At 38.1% G+C, this 27,259-nt stretch overlaps 1 protein-coding gene across 1 annotated transcript in view; it reads right to left on the reverse strand.

Annotated features, from left to right (window-relative positions):
* The window catches only part of IMPG1 (interphotoreceptor matrix proteoglycan 1), an 87,696-nt gene that overhangs the window by 47,681 nt on the left and 12,756 nt on the right, over window positions 1–27,259 (reverse strand). Inside the window, exons 2-10 of the mRNA XM_067532667.1 lie at window positions 25,667–25,900; window positions 21,347–21,513; window positions 21,080–21,108; window positions 16,937–17,004; window positions 14,775–14,866; window positions 10,191–10,346; window positions 6,219–6,277; window positions 2,794–2,814; window positions 1,021–1,274 (exon numbers count right to left, since the gene is read on the reverse strand). Coding sequence (XP_067388768.1) covers window positions 1,021–1,274; window positions 2,794–2,814; window positions 6,219–6,277; window positions 10,191–10,346; window positions 14,775–14,866; window positions 16,937–17,004; window positions 21,080–21,108; window positions 21,347–21,513; window positions 25,667–25,900 — 1,080 coding nt within the window. The remainder of the gene's footprint in view (window positions 1–1,020; window positions 1,275–2,793; window positions 2,815–6,218; window positions 6,278–10,190; window positions 10,347–14,774; window positions 14,867–16,936; window positions 17,005–21,079; window positions 21,109–21,346; window positions 21,514–25,666; window positions 25,901–27,259) is intronic.

The following is a 27,259-nucleotide window of genomic DNA, read 5'->3' on the forward strand; positions in this document are numbered from 1 at the left end:
TGTAGAAAATTGAACCATGCCTATTGGTTAACACCATTTTACGCATAAACTATTCAATATATCCACATGAGCCATGCTGACTTGTGTAATAGGGCAAAACTGCATTTATTCATTATGTCCACACCATTGTTATTCTAAATCTAGTGCTTTCTTGGATTTTCCCACCCCACAGTTCCCAGTGGACCTACTGGTTGAAATATTTCACACAAAAAGGGCGTGGTAGTTTTAGTGATTGAAGGCCATTTTTAAAAAAGACTGTTGACATTATTAAAATTTTCCAATTTTTCAAGATGTTTTCCATGATACTTTTTATCAATATTTTAAACCATTTTAAAATCAATATAGGAATGTTTCATTTTCCAAACCCCTTGTTTTCAGTAAGAAAATGCTGTTAAAATTAAATAAAACATTTAAAAATGATTTTGGTAAATAATTTAATAATCTTTTGATAAAAGATCAATAACAATTTCTTTCATTTGAACATCACAAAGGGGAAATAATGTCACAATTTAATTTTTGTGTGAAATCCATTTCCTGGTTTTCAACAAGCTCTAGGTCCCAGAACCAATGGAACCTGGGAGATTTTGAAATGTACTGGTGCACTGTGAGGCAGCAGTGTGAGAATTATTTGAACTCTGTGCTATTAAGCCAGCAAGGAAACTGTCCTCACTGGGAAGCCAACAGTATAGTAAATGTTCACTTTTTGCTGTTATTTCACAGAATCTGTAAAAATGTCCTGCTCTTTATAAAAGAAAAACAAAAAAATACATCCTCCATCTGTATTTTAACTGAAGTTAGACTAAAAAAAAATTACAGAGGACTGTCTTGATTGACTGTCTTGTTTTAGCACACTTCATTGAGACCCATGAACCCTTTTGAACTCATGCAGTACACATCCTAACAGATTAATTATACCAAGTGGAAATAATATGGAAGGGAAGAAAAGATAATGTTATTTAAACTTCATAAATTAACAAGAGCGAGATTAAGATCTATACACTTATAAGTCTATGTACTGACCATCAGTAAACTGAAGTGTTCCAAGGTCCATTGTCAAGGATTTGTCTTCCTGTAGTGCCATGGCAACCAGCTGCTTAAGGTCTGTTACTGTGAGTTTAATTGCTGGTATCTCCTCCTCTTCCTTAGTACTAAGAGGGCCTTTTTCATTTTCAACCTTATTGGAGCCAATAGTTGAGATGTCATCCCCAGTGCCTTTTAATTCTGAGCTGTCTCTCTCAAAATTCACAACATACCGTGCTACAGTGCTGCTTGACCTGCAGTGCAAGAATACAATGATCAACTATAACACAATCAGTTATGTGCCAAGGAAACATTTTAAAAGGGATCTCTATAGCCCTCAATATGCCAGAATTGTTCTGTAAAAGCAACGTGATTATACTTCCAACATAATTATCTATCTAACTGAGCTGTTACCTCCAAATTACTTTTTCCACCACTAAGATTTAAAAAAACCAAATGTTCCATGCACAGAAACACCGGATTTATTAACCAAAAAGAATCCATTATTCAAGGAAAATGGAAGAATTGGCAAAAATAATCCAATTAAAGTTTAACTTGTAAGCTGCATGGTTCGTGAGATCAGTAATAGAACATGAAGTCTTTCACTCCTAGGTCACTAGTTCAAATACAGTCAGAAACCCAGGCTGGCAGTGACCAAAAATGTTAATCATCTGCTCACTACAGTAACCTTTGTGAAATGAGTTGGTGAACTCATTTCAGTTTATAGTGGTGAGGTGCCCACATTACAAAAACTCCCATCCCAGTGAGTAATATTGTTAGCTGTCCCAGAAGAGCAGCTAAGGACCTAATATGCATGGGAAGCCAAAGTAGCTTTCCAAAATTTGAAGTAGTTCTTCCAGGTCATGGATGAGGCATGTAGATTGGGCCATCATGGAGAAACTTGCAGTATTGCTGCTGTGGATGTTCCTGTTCAATAGCTAAATAGAAGATGTGATTCTAGGACTGTTAATCTGTCACTTTCCATAAGCCATAAATACACAATTTTTAGAAAAAGTAACAAGTAACATTCATTCTAAAAACAGAAATTGTGAAACAGCTTTCAACAATGATGAATAACGGAAGGGAGAGGAACTGGCTTCTCATCTGGGATGTGCTATGAATTTACATTTATGCTACATGGCAAAAATCCAGTAAAAGGAGTAGACAATCTTTGTTGTAAATCACATGTAAATGATAAATCTCATTCTCCAGCAGCATTTTTAGGCTGTAAAAAATATTCTACAGTTATTATATTACCAGTTAAGTATGAGAGCCAGTTTACCTCTTATCAAACCATTCTCAAAGATGTAGCTGGCCTTTTTGCTCAACTTCTACCTCAACTGGAAACTGAAGTAGCAAATTAGAACCTGTATACTTACTGAAGAGAATGAGTATGTGGAAGCAGAACTAGCAAGCAGCTGTCATGACAAAAATACTCCTTTAAACATAATTTAAAGTATGACATTTTCCCCATTTTCTACTTAAACCTTATGTTGGATAGAGGTATCTTTAGCTGTTCAAATCAATGTCATGCTGCTTATCTAGTATAGTGATTCAGGCTAAAGAATTTTTCTCCCTCTTCACAGATAGGCTGTTACAATTTGATTAAATGAGCCTTTCAAATGGAAGTGAAAGCCATGCTCCTAATTTACCACAGATTCTGTATCTGAACACAAGACAAATTAATTCACTTTGCCACATTAATAAATAAAGAGTTTTATCAAATGATTCACTACACTACATTTATTTATTTTTTAAATGTAGCCAAATTACCCATCTTTTTCCTTCTTCTGTCTTCATTTCATCACAGAAGATAGGACATGATAGTGGATTGCAAAAGAAAAAGAAAAGATCCATGTAAACTGTTAAGCCAGGCAGTCATACATTATATATACCTCAGGACAATTTGTCTTTTACCTATCCTTTGCCATCTTTATTTCAACCTGAAAAGGTCAGTCTGTTGTCCAGCGTCACAAATTTTCCCCTCCAAATGATGGGCATTTTTCTGTTCTGTCTGAGCATGGGAGCAAGAGTTTTACTCTACACAATGGTTCAGAGATGTACATGATGCCATTTGTGGTGCTGTCAGCCCTAATCCGCACCTCCTCAGTGGAATTCAATACTTCAGAAAAGCTGGGACCAACCCTGTGTCTGGCTGCTATCCAAATTTAAGCCTCAAAAGTCACCTGACCTATTAATTACCTACCATGTACAATTTCGGGGGACATGTCTATAATTTAATGATAGAGATAACACTCTGTTGATTTTTTTCCCCGGAAGAATGGATGAATGAGCGGAAACCCTAGAGGAGAACATCAGAGCTGATCTCTATTTCTCAGGAGGTGACATCATTACTAAGGGGTCCAGTGTAGTCCCTACTTCTTGCAGACTGGCTTCTCAGTCCTACCAGCCCCTACTGGCAGAGAATAAGATACTAGGTCATGAACTGATATCAGGTCTCTGGGAACCATTCCTTAGAGATGTGACTCAGTGTAAGATGTTGGTGCTCAGTGCCAATCAGATTTAATCCTCAGATCTTTAAATGGCAGTGTGCAGCACAACCATTAGGGCATTTAGCTGTCTCAATGAAAAGTTCTTCAGCAGGAAATGATAAATAATAAATCTTTTAAAAATGAAAGTATATTTTGACCCAGTAATGATGTGCTCACTATTTGGAAAGACTATATGTGAGTTGCTGCAGAGCAGTTTGGTGAAGGTCTAGCTTTCTCTGTAGGGAATGGTGCTTGAATGACCGTATCTGCTCTCCTGCCCTAAAGTGCTTTGGCTTCCTCTATCTGGGATTCTATATGCTCTATATGGCCAATTGGCTAAATAGAACAAGACACAGGAATGTCAAAAATGGCCAAACAGAAACAGTGTACATGCTCTGTGTACAATGCACAGTGACTTAGTTTGCACAGAAAAAGCTAATTAGTATGTAAATACTGAGCAGTTGTCCAAAACTGCACAAAGGAAATTAGAATTGTCAGGAAACTCCATGATAGAATCAGGCCTTATTGGAGTGTACTTGGTGCAAAGCTTATGTAACTTCTTTAATTCTTTTGCTGCTGATCCTTTCTGCAGCTTCTATGCTGCAGATGAACAGGTTGAGGAGCTCTAGAAATGCCAGCATGGAATATTGGCACAGCATAAATAGTGTACCTGGTAGAATGAAAGGTCTAACACTTACCACAGTGATTTTGTATTTTAGGTACAGGAAAATGTAGCCATAGCTTACATATGACATGGCAGTAATTTTTATTAAATGCTGACTTTTTAATGGTGACCACAGTTCCTGAAGCAGCAGCGAGGTGTGAAGCAGTTAAATCACTTAAAGTATCTTAACCTTAAGGCACCACCTGTGCTCTATTTCCTTCAAGAATGCAGAGAGCAAAGGCCAAGTCTAAAGCAGAATCTCCATTAACATAACTTGCTTTCTCGGATTCTTCATCATAACTTGAGCTTTGGTCTCTACTCACAGGAGTTGTGCCCTTTTAGCATTCATTAGAAGTAGGTGAGGCCTCAGGACAAGTTTTTAATAGCAGGAGACTCTCTGTAACTGAGTTCACTATGACAAAGTTCCCTTGTAATATAACACGTCCACTTAAAATTAGTCTCCTCTCCAGTTTAATTGATGCAGCACCTTGCATTTTAGCAACAGCTTGTGCATACTGAGGATAATGTCCCCTCAATTTTTATTCCTGTTCATTCAACTGACTTCACATAAAATGCTACAAAGTAGCACACGGAAAGTGAAGATAAATGCCTTTGCTTTTGTAAAGATCAAAAATAAAATCACCTTGATGACATTCAGTTTACATTATGGAGATAGAAAAATCATTAGTGCATGGAAACCAAAACCACAAACGATCCAAAAAAGCAAGCAAACTTCCTAATTTTGAATATATTATCGAGTCCTGTTGCTGCAGACCATTTTTCTCATGTTGCAAAAGAACAGATTGCAAATGTGTCAGATAGTGTCTGTTGGATCCCAGACATCTTTGTATTGGTTGCCCTTCCTTGTAAAATAAAATAATTTCCTGGCCAAACTAAGGTAATTGTGATAAGTACTGAAGTTTTTCCCTGGCAGTTCTGTATTAACCACTGTTTCGTTTCTTTTCTTTTCTTTTTTTAATTTCTTTTCTTGTCTATCAAAATGTTTAATAACTTACTTTCATTCTATTTTCCTCTTTCTTTTCTAGTAATTCTGTAGAGAGAAAAACTAGGAAGGAGTGAGTAACTCTCTGAGTAAGGTACGATGGGAACATCCTTCAAGGTATTAAAATGTGTCACCAAAAGGAAGTTAGTCTGGTGGAGGTGCTGATAGAGGAAGGAGCTGTATGAACTGCAGGAGGCCAGACCTAGGTAGGGAGACCAAGTTCTGGTCTTTGCACTTGATTCTCCCTCCCCCACATTATTTTATAGTTTTTATTAATGTATGTAAATCGAGGGGGAGGGAAAGCGTGCATGTTTATATTTTTATGCTCTGAACTACAGAATTTTGATGATCGCAAGAGAGTTGAACTTTAAAACTGCTGCAGATTCTTTATTAATACACTACAAGACAGCTTGGAGGAACAGTAAATGTATGTGGAAGTTTAAAAATTCAAGATTGTATTAAAAAACAGTAGAGACTCTTTGGATAGGGTGGAAGGAACCTAGTGCAAAAAATATTACAGATTGAATGAATATATCATAAAAGTAATCCATCCAACAGAGCTGCTTACAGCTACTGCCCTGCCTGGTACAGGACACTTAAGAAACTGCCTAATTACCTTTCCTGCTGTGACCTTCTGTGGCTGAGACATTTTTCTGTGATCTATAAGGGGCACATGATCCATGCACAAAACAATAGTCTGAGGAGACAAGCATGCTCCCAGAACCCTTTTCCTTTCTTAAGTAGTTTGAGATATGTTAATACAATGCTGCTGGCAAGTAAACAAATGGGCAGTGATGTGCAGATTAATGGGCCCCTAAAATAGCATTTCTGTTTTCCAGAGGGAATCAGAAACTCTTTTTCAATAATATGAAGGTATTTGTCTGTGCTCTTCTCGATTCTTATTACAAAGGGTCCCAAAGAGCTCATTTATGTTGATAACCACATATTTCCCATAACAAAATTGCTTGTAATAGGTCTCTAGGTGACGGGGAGGGAACCCTAGCAGTAAATGGAATATAAGTCCTATTTTCTTACTTACCTAAATCCTAACACATAGATGTCCTTGAATCCTGGGAGTTTCTCAAATATTTGTTGCATCTACAGAAAAGCACAAACTCATTAATTCTGTGTAAGTTTTGCTATTAACTAAATGTGAACAACCGTTGTCAATGGGCACAATTTGGCTGCTTAAAATTTATCATTTAGGATTTCAGAAAATGCTTAGGAAATCGTACCATTTTTACTTTTATTGATATTTTTTATTTTCAACTTATACATGTGACTTGGCTTTCTAAATGTTGTCTGTACTACCTGATGAGCAGAAAGCAATAGAAGATACTGCCATTTCAGTGAGAACAGTTGTGTAAATTAGTAGTAGCCAAGTTTATAATAGAGCAAGTCTAATAGTATTCACTGAATCAAATATTATATTTGATTTATTTTGGCTGATTTTTGTTCATGAATAATTTGCAAACCATTCCAGTTAGCTGTAAATTATTAAATAGTCAAAAATATTCACTGACTTTAGCAGACTATGCGTTGTTTGCAAACTGCTTTGTGAACTGATCCCTTTGACTGTTCTCTATTCATTGTGTGTAGATGGTCACACAATACACTTTCTGCACTCTAAACAGATAACTGAAACTCTTTAATGTGAGAACAGGCAATAATGAAGAGCAAATAATGGATAAAAAATATCTGTATATGGTATGCATTTGTCAAGCTGTGGAGGTTTATAGGCATCTTCATGGTCAAATATAATGATTACCACAGATCTCAGTGAATTGAATTCCAGCTGATTATTCATGAATGCCTTCACAAATCAGTGTTTTTTCATTTATGATAACATTTAAACAGTAAATAACTGATATATTGTACATACATATAGTATGTAAATTGGCATAAACTTTTGGTTTAAACACACATTTTCACAGAACTGTCTGATGAATTGCTTGAACTGTAAAATATTGAGCACATCATACAGGGTGCTGAGTGCCCTCATCCTGCCGATGAAATCCTTGGGAGTTCAGGACTCAGCACTTCAAAGACAATGACGAGTGCATTAAGGAATCAAGCCCTGATATTTCCGCACATAATTTGCAAGGTACATGAACTAGTTTAATCAATAGGTCTTTTCTATTTCTTGTTTGTACAATTCTATATAAATCCTGCTTGAATTACAGCCTTTTTCCCAGTCTCGGGTGGATAGGAATTGGGTTTAGACTGGCTGGGAATAGGCACCTTCATTGGTCCTGGCGTGTGTGTGTGTGTGTGTGGGGTGTGTATGTGAGGAGGACGTGTGTGTGGAGTGAGGTACCCCACTCCTTATACACAATATCCCTCTTGATTGTTGGGTGTTAGCTAACTTTCCCCACCTCACTCAGGATCTTCAGAATGGTACCATCCATTGAGGTGAAGGGGGAGCTGACCTTAAAAGACTCAGTCTGGGTATTTAGGTTCTAATTTGTGGTCCACTCTCCCCACTCTTGAGTTTCTCTTGGCTACTAACTGTGATTTGTCAGTTGCTGCCAGATTTCCTGTTTGCCCCTTGTTCCCCCAGTGCCATAGAGATGTTATGAAGGATTTTTCTCTCACTGCAGAAATGGCATGGTGCAGTGTAGGTTTTTCATCTTCCTCAGATGAGGAAAGAGCAAGAGAGATCTAGGAACCACCTCAATCTTGATCTTGGATTGTCTTGAGCCAGGATGTGGAGGGATAGGCGCAGCCTCAGCCTAATAATTAACAAGTTGTCATGGAAACATAGCCTAATGTAAGGTACTGGACTGGCCCTGCTCGTTAGTTAGCAGAGGACTCTTCGCAGTCCTTCCCTGGTTCTGTTTGTTATAATTAATGAAATTGCAGCCTGGCTTTAATCATATGTGTAGTGTCTTATTTCCTGCCTTCTCCAAGCCAAAATTAGTTTGTCTACATAATCATATGTGAACTTCATTTTCATCCAATTTTATATAAATATGTCAGTGTTCACATTTGTGCCACAAACATCTACAATAACTTAAATCTCTTTTGCCCCATTTTGAGGTGAATTATGATCTGTTTGAGTCCCAACAGTCCCTGCCCTAATAAGAGCTGAATTAGAATTTGTGGATGTGCTCTCAGAGCTGGTTGAGTTCACACTAATGGTTCTAACCTGCTTACCCTCACTGCACTAATGCACTTTTAATTCTATCTTGTGATACGATCATCCTTTGCCTCACCAGTGGACTATCTTTGGAGAAAGACATGTCCCATTTGGTGCTGGCCTGTGAACTGTTTTGCTGCTCAGTGCTGCATGTCAGAAACATAGCTTCAGAGCCTTTAAATTGGTAAGATGAAGTTTCACAAAAAGGAAGATACTTTAATAATCAGAAACCCATTTCTCTTTTTCTTTCATATGAAAATACAGTAGAAACTCCTCTTTAAAAAAAAAAGGGGGGGAGGGGGAGTCGGAGGAGGAGGGCAACCAGAAGACACACACATTAGGTAGCAAATTTGTAATTTGCCAGAACAGTATATGAGCTACAAAGAAAAGTCTGCAAGCAGCTTTAGTAATGAGATACACTTAGATATCTTGGGTGAAGAAACTATTTATTAGCTCTATCAATATTCCCTTTGTGGTTTCATTGTGAATATCTGCAGCTGATTAAGAATGAGGAAAGCCAAGCAGAATGCGTTTCTCCAGTGTTCCTTTGTGCATACTAACTTTTGGTTAATTTTACTAAGGAAGCCTCCTGAGCCCTCACATCACTAAGTGCTAACTATGAAATTGTTAATTAAACATGCAGTTAGCATTATTAATGATAAAAATGCGCCACTGCTGTTCTAGTTCACAATAAAATAACTAGACAAGTCTGGGTGCTTTCAGTCCTTTGCCTGCTTGCTCTGAAAAGTAGTTCAGACAACAGTAGCTAATTTGTTTCAACATTTGTATTAAATTGCTCATTAGGTTTATTGTGGAAATTAAATTACTACAAAGCACTGTCCATTAATTCCTGATTGGGCCCAAATGATTTCCTAATGTGGCTAATGCTCTGCTGATTGGTTATCTGCAGCTATGTTGCTGAACAGATGCTGGAATACTAGTTAGACTGAGAGATGAATAGATATTCCAAGCAAGAGATGTCTATGCTTGCGGGGAAGTGCAACAGGCAGGGACAAGAGGAGTTGTCTATTTCAAATGAGTGCAGTTCCTGTTTATTATTTATAATGCAATAGCACCTAGAGACATAACTAAAGCAGGCCCTTATTGTGCTAGGGCTGTACAAGCATAGATGACAGTCCATGCTCCAAAGACCTTATGATCTAAAATCTTGGGAAAGGCTTCATGCTTTGAAATAAAGTATTCAAGGCTCAGGAACACAGTATTTTACTCTGAATTTAGACCCTTCTTTGTGGCAGGAACTATGGGCAGATTTTCGGCTGGTATAAGTTGTCATAGCTCCATTGGTTCCATGGAACTATGACAATCTACACATAGCTGAAGACCTGCCCTCATCTGTTTACTATATGCTTGTGCATGCTTAGTTCTGGCCAGGGCTCACATGAATTATTGAATGTAAAGAATAATACTAATATGTCATCTTATTAATACTATAATACTAATTATTTTGTAATACAGGGGCATCCACATTTGTGGCAGGAAAGTAAAACCTTCCATGGCAGTCTTTTCTTCAACACTTCTTGTTGCACAAATTTGATATTGGCCTGAAATTTAGGAAACTTTGTGTGTTGATTCAGAGACCATGAAGTACAATAGAGACTATTGAATTCTTTTGTTAATGTCCCATGATAACCTGCAGAAATTTCATGGAAATCTACATTATAGTAAGATATACAGTTCTTTAATAAGCCAGTGCTCTGTAATACAGTATGTGGTGAGAAAAAACTTTTGAGGGATCTCCAATGTATGTGATGCGTCATTTTTAATTCTTGTCAATATGATGCAGTTGTTTCCTATTATAAACAAATGTCAGGATACAAGATTCATTCTTTGGCATTGGGTCAACCCTCTTACCTGAAGCTGAAATTTTGCTGCTAGTTCCTGGTACTGTGGGGAGTTGGGATCGTTCAGCTCTGTTGTGTACTCCTGATTGGTGAGGGTGATACTGAACTCCACCATCTGCTCCATCGGGAGTTCTGGGACTGTATTAGTGACCTCTGGCTCCAGCCCCTGGGACAAAGGGAGAGGAAATAAGCTTCATGGAGGGAAAATAAGAAGACAAAGTAATTTCTTTCAACAATTTAGTACCTTTAATAGGAACAAAGACTCTACTCTTGCTACGGAAGAGGTTTCTCAAATATATCCTATAAAAAGGATTTCTAATTATTATTTGTAAATTATTCATTTTGGCACACAGTTAGCTGATATGTTTATTTCACAAAATACTTTCATGGAGAACAACAGAACAAGAAAGAACAAAAGTAATGTCTGCATCAGACAGTACGCTATGTTTCTTCTATGAAGCAGGCACAAAATGACAGCTGTCTCTAGATCAGAGAAGTGGACTTCATTACATTCAAAGCAACAAAAAAAAAAAAAATCTTAGCACTGGGCCTGATTCTTCCCCCACTTATAAAAATTTTTTTCACTGTAACTTAAGAGAGTTACTTCTGGTTTACACCATCATATGTGATAAGGGAATCAGACTCTCTCTTACACAATGAAAGTTGTTATAAAAATTCTTCTAGATTCCACCATCCTTAGAGTGTGGTATAGATTTGTACCTTTTCTTTTTCTCTCTCCATTTTTTTTAGCAATTTATGTGACACCTGCACAAGGATCAGATAAAGCTTTTTGTGGAAACAAGATAGGTTTGGACCAAGCTGTGTCTCAGCTTGCTTACAATTGACTTTAGCACTTCATACAAACATTCTGCTTGTGTTTACCACTGCATAATCTTATTCACAATTAGTTCCAAAGGCAGCATTGCCAATTCTTTTGATTGTATTGCATCTCTAGCAATTCTGGGATTTTTTTTTACATGTCTCATGAAAACATAGTGAAAGGCACTACTGATGAATTTTCCCTCAACCAAAATGTCCATTGTCTCCTATAACTGTCAATGGGGCTGAAGCCAGAATGATGCCTGCCATTTCCTTAAAGGCTATCTGCAAATACAAGTGAAGTTGCCATTAATAAAGATGGCGGCTGCCTTTCACTGTTTTCAGTAAGATTGAAGCCATGTCCGCAGGCAAAATGGCTGCCAGTCTGTGGTTCAGGGTTGTAGACATGATACAGAGACAGTGAGGAGCAGCAGACACATTGTGAATGATGAACGGGGAGAGTAAGGGAGAGCAGGGCACTGGGAGAAACAAGAGGCAAGTTTAGCGGTTGCAGGGTAATGGGGTTAGGGGAATGTGGTGGGCAGGAGGGAGGCTGAGCAGATTGCAGATGGCAGTGATGGGATGGGAGATGGAGGGGATAGACTGGTAGCATCCCCATCCCTGGGGTAATGTTGGGTAAAGGGAGTCCCCTCCGAGAAGCCCAGGGAGGTGGTGTTGCTAACTCTCATGAATTGATTGCAAGTCATGGAATTTTGGCACCTGCAGGAGGAGCTGTCGAGATAACATGAGCTGCTCCTCCAATCCTGTGATTTTTCAGGGCTGCGCATGTAGGCAGAGCTCTGTGGGAGAGCCTTCGGGCTAAGGACACAGATTTGTCCTGTCCCCAAGCCCTGCCATCAGGTTTGGCCCTGTAGTGAGAGAGGGTCCTGGGGCAATGGGAGGAAGTGAAGAGGAGAGTCAGGGAAAAGCCGCTGCTAGGTGTTGGGCCCCAAACTCAGAAGCAGCACTTCCCTCCTCTCACTGCCTTAATACTTCTCCTCTACTCGGGATCTACTGGTATAGGAGAAGCCTGGAGGACAGCAAGGCAGGGGAAGGTGAAGTCAAGAAAATAATAGGAAATGAAGGCAATTCCCTTATCTTATCAGTGAGGAGAGGGTAAGTGGAGTTTCCGTCTGAGCAGCCAGGAAGAGGTATACGTTTTGTGTGCATTAAAATTGATTTTTCAGCCTGTAATTATTACACATACACAACTACAAGAGTAAAGGGGAGTTTGGATTTCTGTTGTTTTCAGTTTGTTTTTAGACTTTAATACTATTACTCTAAAAACAACACTGAATTAACTGGCTAACGTGCACTGCACATTAGGGAGGCAGAAGGAAGGAAAATCACTTTGGGCCCTTTTAAAAAGAATTTTGAATTTAGCCTGTTTAGTATTGCTTATTGGATCCATTATGATCACCTAGTCTGACCTGCATATCACGGATCATAGAATTTCACCCTATAATTCCTAAATCAAGTCCACTAACTTGTGCCTGAATTGGCACATGCAGGTCAATACACTTATGTGCTTTTGATAATTGTATCCTCAAACTTTAGAAATTTCAAGAAATAGAGAATCCACCATCTCCCTTGATAAATTGTTCAAATTGTTAATTTGCAACTTGATAGGGTAGATATTGATCCTGATACACAGATTGGATGCTTTTGGAATACAGACATCTCTAAGGTCAGTGTAAAGATTCCAACCTTCTGCTTAAATCCTTCTTCAGGACTCCTGTGGTAATCAGTAACGCTGACCCACATCAGTAGAACATTCTGTTGCCAGACCAGCTGCATTTAAAACTACATGCTGTAAAATTGTACTGTCTTCTCTGTTTCCCAGTGGATTTTCTGTTACCTGCCTGTCAAACGTGTAAGAAACTTGGAGCAAGGACCATCTCCTTGTCATCTTTGTCTTGTACAGTATTAAACATATTGTTAATGCTTAACAAATGCTCTCTCTCTTTATGCTACTCAAGAATATTTCAGCCCTTGTGCCAGGTCAAAAATACTTTTACAATACTCATGTACAAGAGGATGTTAGAGAAAATGTATGAATCAAAAGAGATATGACCCAAAAGAACAGCAGGCTGATATGCCTTAGTCCCACAGATAGGTGGGTTTTCCTTTTCCACTGTCATCTAGGTTGGCATTGGGTTGCTGGAAAGTTTTCTCCAAGAATTGAGCACCTGGGTTTTGGTAGCTGCCAAGAACAAATGGAACAAGAGACTGAGCCCTAGTCTACACTTACTGGGCGATTTGGCGGCAGTCGATGGGAGTTACACAAGGTACGCGGAGTAGCTTGCATAACTCCGTCGACTCCTGTGCTTCCCTTCTGCGCGGCGTCTTCACTGACCTGCGCCAATGGGAACCGCGTTCCCACTGACGCAGCGCTACACTACTTGAGGGGGTGGTTTTACTGTGTCGACTTCTGGGTTGACTGAGCGGGTCTTCACTGACCGCTCAGTCAATCCAGATAGTTCGATCTGATGGTGGCGACTTTGCCGCCGTCAGTGTAGACGCACCTTTACTCTATCATGACAGGGACAGAGGAGAAGAGACAAAGGAAGGATGTCACATACAGTCAAGGATAAGTAAAAAACATGTATGTCTGTACCAGCATTTCTGCTGTGGTGGTGTGCAATTTTTGGTCGAGCTGCCTTTGGTTTAGATTAACATATGCTGAATGCAGTGCGTACAAAAGTCTGTAGTTCAGTGGCTTGTCAGAAAGAGAGGTGGATGATTCTGTGTTCTTCTACAGCATAAGTGCAGGTCCAAAGAACACGTATCATTTTTAGCACTACTAGCTTTGCCCTTGGAGGCAGTTCCCTGAGGGGGCTGCTACCAAGGACTGGGGTGAAGGGAGAATGGAGAGAGAGCCTACAACATGGAAAAGTTCATTTATTTTAAAGTGTGCTAGGTCTGGATTACTAGAAACAAATTATTTTTGCCCGGCTTTTTTCTCTCCCCTGATAATAAGGTGTTAAGCCCATATTTTAGCAGTATTTTATGTGCCTCACTCTTACTGAATCAATGAGAGCAAGGCACCAAAAATACCTTTAAAAAACTGGTCCTAAATGACTTAAAACTTTTTTTGTCTGCTTTGCCCCTAGTTAATTAAATATTATTGATAGTGAGGATAGAAAAGAAACAATTAGTGGCAATTTCCCTGATTTCATTGCAGTGGTAGAATGAAAAGCCTATGCAGATGGGTTTTTGAAAGCCAGTCATAGTTCCTTTCCAGTGGTGTATAGTGGTATTTCTGTCAGTAACAGGGAACTCTTTCAATCCCCAAACCTCTGAAGTCCTTGGTGCCTGTTTGCTCTGGAAAGATATCAGTGAAGATTTCTGTGTGATAATTGATTGCTAAGAAGGTAGAAAGGCTGGATGGACTGATAATACTCTTGCCTGTTCCACTGTACAGTACAGAGCTCAGAATGTGAATTTTCACTGCTTTTACATAACACACTGGGAATGCAAATTCTGTAATTAGGCCTAAGATCCTTGATTCAGAGAAAAAAGAAGAGAACTATGCTTCAAAGACAGTTATAGTGTCTGTGTATTTTCCACATTCATGAGCAGGAACCATTATTCATGATTAGTGTACAGAAGAGAGGCTAATAAAACCCTTGAATCTTAATTGAAGTGAATAGAAAAAAGCACTAATGGCTTTGAACTGCAGAGTTCGATAAACAGCATTTATTTATTTATTTGCTATCTTAGCTTAGGAAGTAGAGGTGAATCAATAGTAAATAGGATATTAGACTGTGCTTACCTTCACAGGAGTCTTTGTGCCATTGACAATTTCATTGCGTAGTGTGCCATTAGGAGCTGATGCATATGGGGGCGGAGATACGTTAGGGGCACCTGCTGGGAGTTAAAATGAAAAGGAAGTGAGAAAGGGGCATTCATTAGTAAAATGGCAAAAATTGATCACCTTTCTCTGTTGCTTAGCTATCAACTGACAGAAAATGCATTTCCTAATTTCCTATGGTGGGGGGGAGGAGAGAGAGAGAGTGCATGTGCGTGCGTGTGCGCACGTCAGGAGAAGTTTGGGCTGTTGAAATGTGGTAATGAATTCAGGCATGACTGAAAGTCCTTTTCCTGTGTATAATATATGGCCTTTCATTAGTATCAGAAAGTCAATGGGGTTGCACATGAGTAACTATAAGCAGAGTTTCTCTGAGTGTGAGTGTATAATGACATACAATACACGTATTCTGCTAAATTTATATGGTAAATTACTGTGTATATTTAATTTTACAGTTGCAATCCTTGTTTCTGAGACACTGGCCTTTTAAGATGGAAGAAGCCAGTGCAACTGTGTCTGGTCAGCTGCCCCCAGCTGGCTTAAAAGTGGGCACCTAGGCCCTAGAGGAGAGAGATTGGCAAGTGAGAGCTTTCCAGGTACAAGGACAGTGTGGAAGGTCTGTGAAGAAAGCTGTAGCTGGATCCTGGGGGAGGGCTAAAGGCAAGAGAACAGTAGAGTGATTTGCTGGCTAACTTCCTTGAGCCAGGGCCGAAGGACTGGAGAGGGCTGAAGCTCAAAGAGCAGCCAAGGGTGTTGCCTGCTAACTGCTAAGCCAGAGAGCTGAGGGCCAAAGAGGGATTAAAGCAAGGGCGCAGCAGAGGATTTGCCCGCTGACATCTCCTCGCTGGAGAGCTGGAGTCAGGGGAACGATGGAAGGGTCTACCTCTTGCTCTGCCTGGGATCTGAGAAGTTAACGGAACACGGGAGGTGGTGGATGGTGAGGATGAACTGCCAGGAGAGAGGCTGGGGCAGTTCTTGCTGCGAAGAGTAGGCTGGCACTCCATTTGGAAGGGTGCAGTGGTTGTCCAGGCAGAAGGACAAGAAAGGACTGGCAAAGAGCCCAGGTGTGGCAGAAGATGCTGGTGTGTGATGTGTGTCTGTGGGAGTAGTGAGCATCAAAGGACTAGATGCAGTGCTATATTAAGGACCTTATGCACTGAGGCTGATAAATGGACTATATTTTGGGTCTTTTGTTTTACACCCGTTTTTGTAATAAACCAGCTCCAAAAAAGGGGTGTTACTGAGGCAAGAGAGCCTGGTATGGAGTTACTGAGGACTCTGGAGCAGGCACACCTGTTCTGCTGTAGCCTGCTGCTGCAGGGCCTTCTATATGGGCCTGCTTTATGGCAGACCAATATCTTTCTTTAGAGCTCAATTTAAATTAAAAAGAGCCTTTGAAAGAAACCTTGAATTTTCCCATTGGAAGCAAAATTAATTTGCAATATTAGAAATACTTTGGTTGAAGTCACTTTTAATAAGCTTCTATAATACACAAATTAATAAAGAAAATAGTAATTGTCCACTTACTGTAGTAAACTGCTAATATTTACAGCTTTTAATTTCAATATTTTATCAACTATTAAAAAAACAACCTACTTTTCAAGATTTACATACTGCATCTGCTAACGTTCTTTCTTGCCACACCTCTTAAATAAAAGCTTGATTTAATAACATTGAGCTCAGTATGACATTCTGGCTAAACACTAAAAAATAAAGAATTATATAGTTTGTCCTAGTCTGCTGATTCTGGCTAACAAAATGCAACAGCTCAAACTCCAAACATTATTTTGTAAGTGAAACAAAATTAGCATTGCGACACCTTACTAGCTGCAAATCAAGGTAGAAAAAGCTAAGTTTATTAAAGTGCACTCTAAGAATGGAAAATAACGTGAAAAACCAAGTTAAAGTCATAGTTTTTTTCTCTGAATGTCAAGGTACGCTACACAGAAATCCTATTGTACTCTATATAGGTCATTTTGCTAAAACACTTTTTTTTGTTATACCTAACTGAACATTTTTTATTTTTGTTGCAGTCACCATATGACTGTCTTCTAAATTCTAACTGTAATTGTTTCTAACAATTCTGTACTAATAGGCAGACACACATCAAGCAGTTTCAATTTTACCTGTAGAAAGGGAAGAAATGTCTTCAAGCTTTTTGCTACCCGTCTTCTCTGTAGATATTTCATCTTTCCTATTAATCAAATAGAAATGAATGATTTAATGGCCAGGATGAATGTGGTGTCATTATCAGCAGGAATATAATTAAATTTTGGCTTCTACATTAAATGTAGTTTTAAATAATGGAAGTGATTTTTAATGTAATATTTTGATTCCAGCTATCGAAACAAAGCAGCAGAGCAATCATTTGCATTTTTATTTGGGGAATTATAGAAATATTTTTCTGCCCTTTTTTTTTTCAGCATATTACTTCTTTCACTAAGAAACTATTCTGTGATGTATACATACACCATGTAGTTGTGTGATACCTGACACACGTGCTTGTGAAATGTCATGAATTCTATGAATAATCATAGAGAGAGTGGACCCTGTAAAATGTGATGAAAACATTGCTGCTCACATAGTCAGATTATACATACAAAAGCTGTTTAGGGCCTGCTTCTTTGCCGACTTACGTAGATGAAAGTTTTGCCTTTGATTTAAGTAGAAATTGGATTGGGTCCCAAGTCAATAACTCTGTGTGTGAATAGTCTCTAAACCAAATATTTTCTCCCTTGCTGCACCTGGTCCTGGTATGAAACATGGTCCAAGCAACTCTTTAGACTTCTCATCTTTTCGTTTTGGAGCCATTGGACTCCACTATACTATACCTCTTATATGTTTCCTGGATTAAGGAGGGTGAGGGATAGTGAGAATCAGTTGTCAGACCACCAGCAGCAAGATGGCTACATTGATCCCTTTAAACTAGTAATGGTCTTAAACCAGATCCCATGATTAAAACCATGCTGAATTATAGGAAAGTTTGGAGTCAGATTTGGATCCAGACATCACAGGTGTATCTACAATGGGCCTAAAACCAGACACCCCGTAACTTTGAGAAAATTTAGATTCAAATCCAGATATGAACTTTACAGCTCTGTTCCCATCTTTTCTTCAGACACAGGAATGGCACATCAATGGCACATCAGATCTGTGCATGACCGGAGTTTATGAACACAAGGTCCTATCTGAATCCAGCTCTGCCACCTGGCTGCTTAAATGATATCTATTGCTTCTTACCAATGGTCTATCTTACATTATTGGTATTTAAAATAATTTCTGGTGACATGGAGGCAGTTTTTTGCTTTACCAGACTGGACATCTGAATTCAACAATAGTCTTGTTCCCCAATCTAGCAAAGATTAGTACACTCATCCCTGGAAAGAGGAGTGAATGCCTCACATATGCTATGACATCCTGTGCTAGCAATATGTCCAATCCCCCTTGGCTAGAAGGATGGTGGCTGTTACAGTGAAAAATTTAGAGTAGGTCGACAGTGGATCCCTTGCCTCATTCTCTGAACATCTATGGTGGAAACTGAATATAACACAATAATATTTTTCCTACAAACTTAGATAATTTCGTCTAGCATCTTTTAGCCCTGAGAACTACACTGAGCTTGGCAAAGTCCATAAAAGGTACATGAAATCATTCCTCCAAACAATTCTGTAGTAAAGAAGAAGTCTTAACAGCACAGAGCCCTGGCCACCTACATTTTCAGCTAAAATATGAATAACTTCATTGTTATCTGCCTCATCCTCTGAACTGCACATATGGAAAGTTGTGCTGTGCATGGGAGCATAGGAAATTAGCCTCATAATTAGTCACTTCAGCCCTTGTATGCTGCTGACTGAAGGCTCCAGTTTGCACTGATGTGAATGGGAATTTAATCAGGCCTTAAATTATTAAAATACATACCTAAGAAAGCAGAAAACTTAGAACAGTCAAGTTAAAGTCATAAGACATATGAGACCTTTATGATTACAATAACAATATCGTTCATGAGAATGAAAAAATATTACAAGTTGTTACACATGAATATGTAAAGTTGTACAAACAATTGTATGAAATTATTTTGTAGTAATTTGACAAACAGATAATGACATGATTAAGTCTGTACCATAATATTTACATACAAGGGGGCAGAATTAAGCATGCAATTTTAATTTTGTCATTTTCAGAATTTTGAAAGTTTCACCCTGTAGTCCTGAAGTTCTCTTAACATAGGACCTGAGCTTCTATTTTGTTATGCTGGTTTTATATCAGTGTAAGTCCCTTAACTTTAATGGAATTTCAATGGCTTAAAGCTTATAATGAAGCAGAGAATTGGGTACTTAAAGAATTTTTATAGGAAAAATAAATTGTGCGCAATAACAGTGATATGCCTGAAATTGACCGAAATGTCTACAAATGTCTAAATTTCTACTGAGGATTTTTAAGCAAGGTTCTACCCTTTCCTCTTTTCTCTACATGTTTTTTAATATTCATACACCATATATAATATTCTAGGAGTCACTGTAGGAATAAATCTCATTTTATTGAAACATGCCATTTCTTTTACATACACAAACAATAAAAGTATCTCTACTAAAATATATATCCTTCAGAAAGGGTATGCATACACAGGGTAAAATCCTGGCTCCAATTCAAGTCAATGGGAATTTTACCATTGATTTCCATGTGACCGGGATTTGACCCAAGGCATGTTCCCATGTATACAGCACCTACGTGGTCTCTATAGCTACACACAGATAGCAAAGTAACATTAATGAAAAGGTAAGGGTTGAACAGTTAAAATCACAACAACAACAAAGCAAAACTTAAGATTCGAACAGCAATGTGAACTCAGCCACAAAGTACATTTTGTATATTTTATGGAATATATTTTTATGACACAAAAAGTCATATATTAAACTACATGTGAACACAGAAAAATAAAAATGGAAAATGCTACATATATGCAACATGACTGAGGTCATGTTGCTGCGTTAGAATCTTAAGTCTTGCATTTCCTCATTTGTTTTTTGTATTGACTGTACAATTTTAATGTCATGTTAAAGGGAGAACCTTAACATAAAAATGTTACTTCTCCTTATGTTACAAGTAACGTCATAAGGATGTTCATTCAAGGAGAAAAAGGATTTCTGGTTCATTTGAATGCACTTTTCATATAGTTAATTAATTAATCATTACCATCATGTTTATCTGCATCCTTCACATAGCAATAGGAAGAGAAAATCTTTTTAAAAATAGGAAAATTTGATAATTGAAAATCTCAACAGTTGGCAGGGGGATTTGAGTGGGTTTAGCATGGGAAACTGCTTAAGTCAGTTTCAAAGAATGAGTATACTTTAAGTCAATGGTGTCCCTTTAACATAATTTTTACATTTTAATTTGTGTGTGTGTGTGGGAGGTGGGGTTAATTAAACAGAAATGAACAAAAGCAAACACTTGTGCTTAATAAAGTTAGTCTGCAAATGGTCCCAACTGATGACCCATTTATCTGAGATCATTGTGATGGGGATGGACTAAATTTCTCTACCTGCTATGTTTAGGACTTGTCAAGCACTGGGAATTTACCAGAATAGCTATTCCGGAAATGGATTAAGCTAAAAAGGCACTGTTATTCTGAAATAGCTATCTCAGTAAATTTCCAAGTATAAACAAGCCCTTAATGCCTGTGTAGAGACAATTTTCTGCATGATAAGATTTACAGGGCAGCTGAACATCAGTTAACACTGAGAAAATCATATCTTCATTATGTAAGGGGAAGCTTAATTTTTTAAATGAAAGCATAGGAATTGCAGTTTATTGTAGAATGCAGCAAAAGTGATTAGAACCCCTAAAATCATGGAATGCTTGATTTTTTCCCCCATACCAATGATTTCTCTTTCTCTCTCTCCCTTATAGTAATGTTAAAATTTTGAGGAGAATTTTGTGATATGTGTGTGTGTTAGTCACACCGTCTCATGAAAACTGTTCTAGCAGATGCTTTGGCCATGTCTGGGTCTTGTGGTCACACTAAGCTAGGTGAATTCTTCATGATGTTGCAAAGTGAACAAGTATTAACTAAAAAGTCTGTGCAGCCTTAATTATATGGGGCTTTGTTATTGTACAATGCACACAACTCTCTCACATATACTACGCACACTGCACACCAGGGTTCTGTACATGCATGCACTTTCTCAGAACCACATAAATCCACACATACCTTTTTCAAAAAAGGCAGTAGCATCAACTGGCGAGTACGCTACTTTTGCTTTACTTACCTTTCCTGGAAGGTTCTATGTTTTACTCGCTGCAAAAAGATTAAAAAAAAAAAGTTTTTACTAGTGGGTGTATTGAATCAAACACCAGAAGATTTTTAGTTCTTTTGTTTAGTTTATTGTTAACCCACCTTTTTTTGCCCAGTGAATGTTGATTTTTTGCAGTGTCCCCTCTCCCTGTCTGTGCTATTCCTTACCCTTATGCAAGACATTTAGGGGGTGGAATCTGAGAAATCTTCCCGTTTCTAAAGAAAGTTAAATTGTTCTTACCCGTTGGATTAATTCCAGATGTTCCTGAGAGTTGCTGAAGTTTTTACCAATGTCAAATATACAGAAGGTTTCTCGCTGGCAGGCAGTGACCCAGTTCTGATATTCAGTTGTATCAGGAATCCGATCCAGAAAAATCCGAAAGGCTTCCCATACAGCTTCCTGGCAGACTGAAGAAGTAGCGCACGGTCAGGAACGGATGTACTAAACCAAACAGAAAACTTCCAAGCCAAGTTCTACACACTCTTGGAAAGCAAGAGCTCATTTTCTGTTGCATTTAGGATCTTTTGTATTTATTCAGTGCTTTTAAATGAAAGATTTAAAAAAAAATTTTTTTCATGTTTATCCGAGTTGACATTCATTTGTCTGAAGGACTCGGCCTCTGAGCGCTAGCAAACATTTTCTTGCTGCAGCATGTAGGCCTTGCATGAACAATGAGAGGAAACAGCAGTAAGGAAACACGTTAACTATGGACAAAGCATAAATTCACAAGTGGTCTTGTAAATAATGTGTAGTTAGCAGATGAAGAAATAGTAAGAAGAGTAGTGTATGATAAGCTTGCAACTGCAGTTTTGCTTATTAATATATTTTGCAGCTCGTGAACAGCTCAGGATCTGTACAGGGATTGGTTACAAAAATTAGTAAGGCAATTAGAAAGTGTGATACAATATAAAATGTAATGCACATTCATTAGTGTGTTTTAGAATACATATATAATTTGATTTATTATTATGTCATTAGAGATGTGGTAAATCCCAAGCCATTGTGTTTGAGCATAATCACCTCAGTCAAGTAGTGTTGCCATATGCCAATAAAAAAACAAAACAAAACTCAGTGATGAATCCAGATTTGAGCTAATTTCTTGGGAAGCGAATGGAAGAGGTTGTGGAGAAAAATTCCAGCACAACACAGACAACGGACCAAATTAATCTCTGGTGTAACGCCATTGATTTCACTGCAATGACACCAGGGATGAATTTGTCCCAGTGTTGTGGTGGTGGTGCTGCTGCTGCTGCTTCTTGTTGTTATTGTTTGTTATTATTAAAAAGCTTTGCTGCTATTCTACGATGGAGCTTTTAAGTGAATTAAGCTTTACCAAGGTCTGAAAGAGAGAAATTAAATCTCTCAGTCATGGGAGTAGTGAAGTCTAATATTTATACCTTTCTTTCGTTCCCCAAAGCACCACTGGAAAAACTGAATTACTTAGTTTAGGTAAAATCTCTTAGGAAACAACTGTGTTTTCTTTCTCTTTGTACATACGTATACATTCATTTGTTAAACGTTAAGTAACTTCTCCATGGTGATGAATCACCAAATTGCATGCTTAAGCTGTGGCAGGCAGGAAAAAGACGGGTATCTCCACTGTGGAACAGCCATAGCTGTTCTGTATCATTTGGGAAAATAAAGTGAGCACAAGAAAAACAAGACTGGGGATGGATATTTCAGAAGAAGAGCTCAGTGGGCTAAAAATAACATGGCACTCAGGAATGGCTCTGACAGCTGCTCTACTTAATGGATTCTCTTAGCTGTTTTCAGCAGTTAATGATATGGGGTGAGCTCTCTCTCTCTTTTTCTCACCCACCGCACCTGATGTTCACCAAAAGACATGCATCTATCGATAAAGTCTATACTCTCTCCTTATACAAGAAAGACATGACATTTAAATGTAATATTTTATAAACCAGTTTACTTTTGGGGCTGGCCCAGACATATTTGTTTATTTTATAGCATCCACAAGTGTGCTAACCTTAGGTCCCTGCCCCAAGGAGCTTGCATACTAAACGGTGGACAAGTGAGGGTCATAACATGCATCCACCAGGGAGAGAGGAGGAAGCAGATGGGTTATACTAATAAGACAGCGTGGTTACTCAAACATACATTTTAGTGGTTGGATTTTTTTTTAATGAGTCTGGGTATGCTTTTTTTAGGCAATGCTGCAGAAGTGAGTTTTTAGAGGTGATTTGAATGAGCCGAGGGTGGAGGCTTAGTGAAAAGATTTTGGAAGTGCCCCAAACACAGAAGATATGGAAAGTACAAGCGTGTGATGGGACAGGGCCCCATTCTGTTGTACTCTCTTATCTTGTAAGATGAAGTTGGGGATCCAACTGTTCATGGATCCAGAAAGATAATCACCTGATCCACACTCTTACTAGCTATAGGCACCCTGACTGCATTGACAAGTGCCCCAATACCTGCACAGATACCAACCTCTTCTCTTGCCCAAAATGTTTTGCCTGGGTTACAGAGATCAGGCTGATTCCCACATACCTCACTTTCCAAAGTTTCCCATTTAACTTGCAACTGATTCTGCTAATACATATTCTGGTCTAAGACCATCTATCTTTTGTTATGTGACTGATGTGGCAATTAATATTTAAACAATCACATGTTTTAAACACTATATATTATCTCTAATGTTGCTTGAAATACAAAATGGTTCTGAGATTTATTAATACAGTGGCTACTGCCCTGTTATTTTTCTTTCACTGAACTTCCTCCCTCTCTGTTTCTGGATGATTGCTTCATTCATTATTTGTTGGATGATTCCATTGTTCATTACTTGCAGTGTCACCAAATCTAACTAAATTTTTGGCTTTGTGAAAAGATGGTTCTCACACAGAATGAAAGGTCAGACTCCTTAAAACGTGTCTCAAGTCTGAGGCCTTCAGAGGAAAAAGAACTCAAACATTTTAGAAATATAGCATATTTTAGCATAGAAATTCTCAGCAATTTAAAAACTGTATCCTTTAGAAGTTCCAGATCTATTTTTGAATCTTTTATAACTGTGAGATGGAGCTTTTATTTTTAATATTTGATAGTTTCTGTAACTGCAGGTGAGAATTGCCTATGGTATCTAAAACCTCATGGTCTCTAAAATTAATACAGTCAGGAATAAAAAATGGCTATTCTCAAACCTAGTATAGGCATGCACTGTGCAAACATGCTCACACTGCACTGCCAATACATCTCTATGCTAAATTGTGAAACTTCTATCCTCCCAGCACTGAGCCTTTTGTCTGACTAGAGGTGGTCATATTAACAGTGGATAATTTACCTAATTAATTTAGTCCTTTTTTTAGTCCATGAATGATCATTGAGAAGGTTGTCCTTTTGACTGATTTGTTCATTATTTGCAATCGTTTAGAGCTATGTTCTGCCATTTTTTACTCATGTTGCATAGCACCTTTCTTTGAGAGGAGCACCTGCTGAATAATGTATTACTTAGTGTGCATCAGGGGTGGCAGAATCTGGCCCTAATTGAGTAGTTTACTAACAAGTATTCATTATTTACTATTCATGTCATGTGGTTGGTACCTTAAGTCACTCCTGTATTTTCTGTGTTCCTTGATGGATTAGAACAGAAGTGTTCTAAAGAGGAGAACTTTTCTTCCATTTGTGGATTATCTGTACACCCTCTCTCTCTCTTTTTTTTTTTGGGTGTGTTTCAAAGTCCATTGAACTATATGGGAGTCTTTCCATTCGCATCAGTGAGCTCTTAGTGTGTTTATTCTGTTATGTGGGTAAAGGTTCAATGTGAGCAACTAAGATAAAACCATTAAAACCAGTTTAACTTGTAAATTTACAACAGAGTACATTGGGATTAAGCTTTAAGCATAGGTCTTCAGTGGCGGTTGTGTTATTTGCACACACACTGTTCTGTTCCAGCATTAAAATAGTGCTAGGAAAAAAGTCACTTGCATTTTAGTTTGAAAAGACATAAAAGTCCGAACAGCCATTTATAGTGATAACATAGTTTTTAAGACTGTAAATTCTCTAGGGCAGGGGCTGTGTCTAGCTCTGTGTTTGGAGAGAGCCTAGGAACACTTTGGACACTATCACAATCTAATCAACAATAACATACTTTAGTTGCTTGTTTAGAACGAGACTAATGTTTCTAGAGTCTGTGCTGTGCTGGAGGAGGGAGTGGGAAGAGGAGTACTTGTGAGCAATGGTGAAAGGAGGCATTAAACCTGTGGCATCTGCTACATCTTTGGCAAAGGTGGCTTTTCTCCGGCTGTTAGCGCATCCACTTTTTTGTAATGTCTGCTAACCAAGAACACAATGTAACTTCTTTGGAGATTATGATAGCAGCTTAGTATCTCTTGTTTACATCAGTGCATTATATTCTGATAACTGCTGATACCTTGTGTCACTTTGTATTGTGATGTACCTGTAACTATTTATCAGTCTAACAGAAGAGTAGGTACTAAGTTTTCTGTCCAGCACCTAAAGAACAACAGAATGCCAAAGGAATATTGTTGGGCTTCTTAATTAAAGGAAGGATTCACAAGAAGAGAATATGTGGTGCAATCATCATCTTACCTCTTAACCGATAATAAGCTTGATGACTGGCTAAAATCTGCTTCACTGATTCTTGTGGACAGACTTTCACACCAGTTGGGAAAATAGATGATCTCTTTGTTCGGTGCTTTGCCATATCAAATATCCTCCTGATGGTTGACACTCTTGACCTCCTTGTAGTTTTTTCTGTTTTTTCTGACCCTGAGGTATCTGTAAGATGTTTGGCTTCACCACGATTTATTTTATTAGGGATTTCTGTAAAGAGTAAAATAATAAAGACACACACAAATATATGAACACACAGTATGTGGGCTGTCTATATGTATTATAAGATAATGTATTGAAAATAGGCCAAAACCTAAACACCAAATAGTAGTATTCTCAAATACCTACATTACAGTGAATATGTCAACATGCAGGCTGAAATAATGTGCTGATGAGTATGGTCTTGTGATCAGACCATAGAACTGGGAGTCAGGATATCTGATTTCTAATCTCCAGTCTAACTAGCTTACTGTGTGACCTTGAGGACACTTAGGGTAAAATTCTCAAACACACGTAAGGCCCAGATCCTCAAAGGTATTTAGAGGCTTAACTCAATGGAAGTCAGGTGCCTGAATAACTTTGAGAATCTGGGCCCAAGTGACTTGGCAGTGTAAGACCCATTTTCAAACGTGACTTAGGCACTTTGGACCATATTTTTAAAAGTATTTAGATGACTATAGATTCATATAGGTGGCTAGTGGGATTTTCAGGAAGTGCCTAAACTGATTAGATGCCTAATGAACCTTGATTTAGGTGCCTAGTTTTGAAAATCTCACTAGGCAACTTTAGGCACCTAAATTCCTTTAAAAATCCAACCTGTAGGAACCTAAGTTTCATTGAAAGTGACTTTAGGAGCTTTTGTAAAGGTAGCCCTTAATCTCTGTGTGCCTCAATTTCCTCATGAATAAAATGAGGATGGACCTTGTTTACTGTACTCATCGCATAGTGATTTTATAAGGTTTCATAATCATTTAGATCCTTGGATGGAAGGCACTATGGAGTTGCTAAGAACCTTTATTTGTAGTGGGCTGTAGATGTTAACATAAAGTGATATAATTAGTAATTCAGTGCTGTCTTATGGAGAATAACATCTATAAGGAATGGCAATGCTTTCTGGGTGAAAAAACACTCAACTTATTTGCAGGTCTGCAAACACCTCTATATTCTGAATGACCCAGAGTTCTTCAGGACACATTTGTCCTATTTCTACATTATACCCTACATGCTATCATATGACAAAGCAGTTCAAGTTTGATTTAAAAAGTTTAACAGAATAACAATAACATGTAAGCTATACATTTTCATGAGCTGACCAAGTAGCCTTTGGATGAAGATAATGAAGGAGCCCTTGGTGAAGTAATCAGTGTATTTTAGATTTTGTTCTTAATGCTGCATAAATTATAATGTTGATGTTAAAATGCACTTTTAAGGATACTTTTGATAAATTTTCATAGGTCTGATACATTTTTTACACACAAATACTAAAAAATGTAAATAGAATAAATGGTTAGTAAAATGAAGGGGTGAATTCTGTAGATAATGGAAAACTTTTGGAGGCAGAAAATAAGA

The sequence above is a fragment of the Emydura macquarii genome, unplaced genomic scaffold (assembly GCF_026122565.2).
Source record: "Emydura macquarii macquarii isolate MOO-44397 ecotype Brisbane River unplaced genomic scaffold, CSIRO-AGI_Emac_v2 contig_3295, whole genome shotgun sequence".
Taxonomy (NCBI): domain Eukaryota; kingdom Metazoa; phylum Chordata; order Testudines; family Chelidae; genus Emydura; species Emydura macquarii.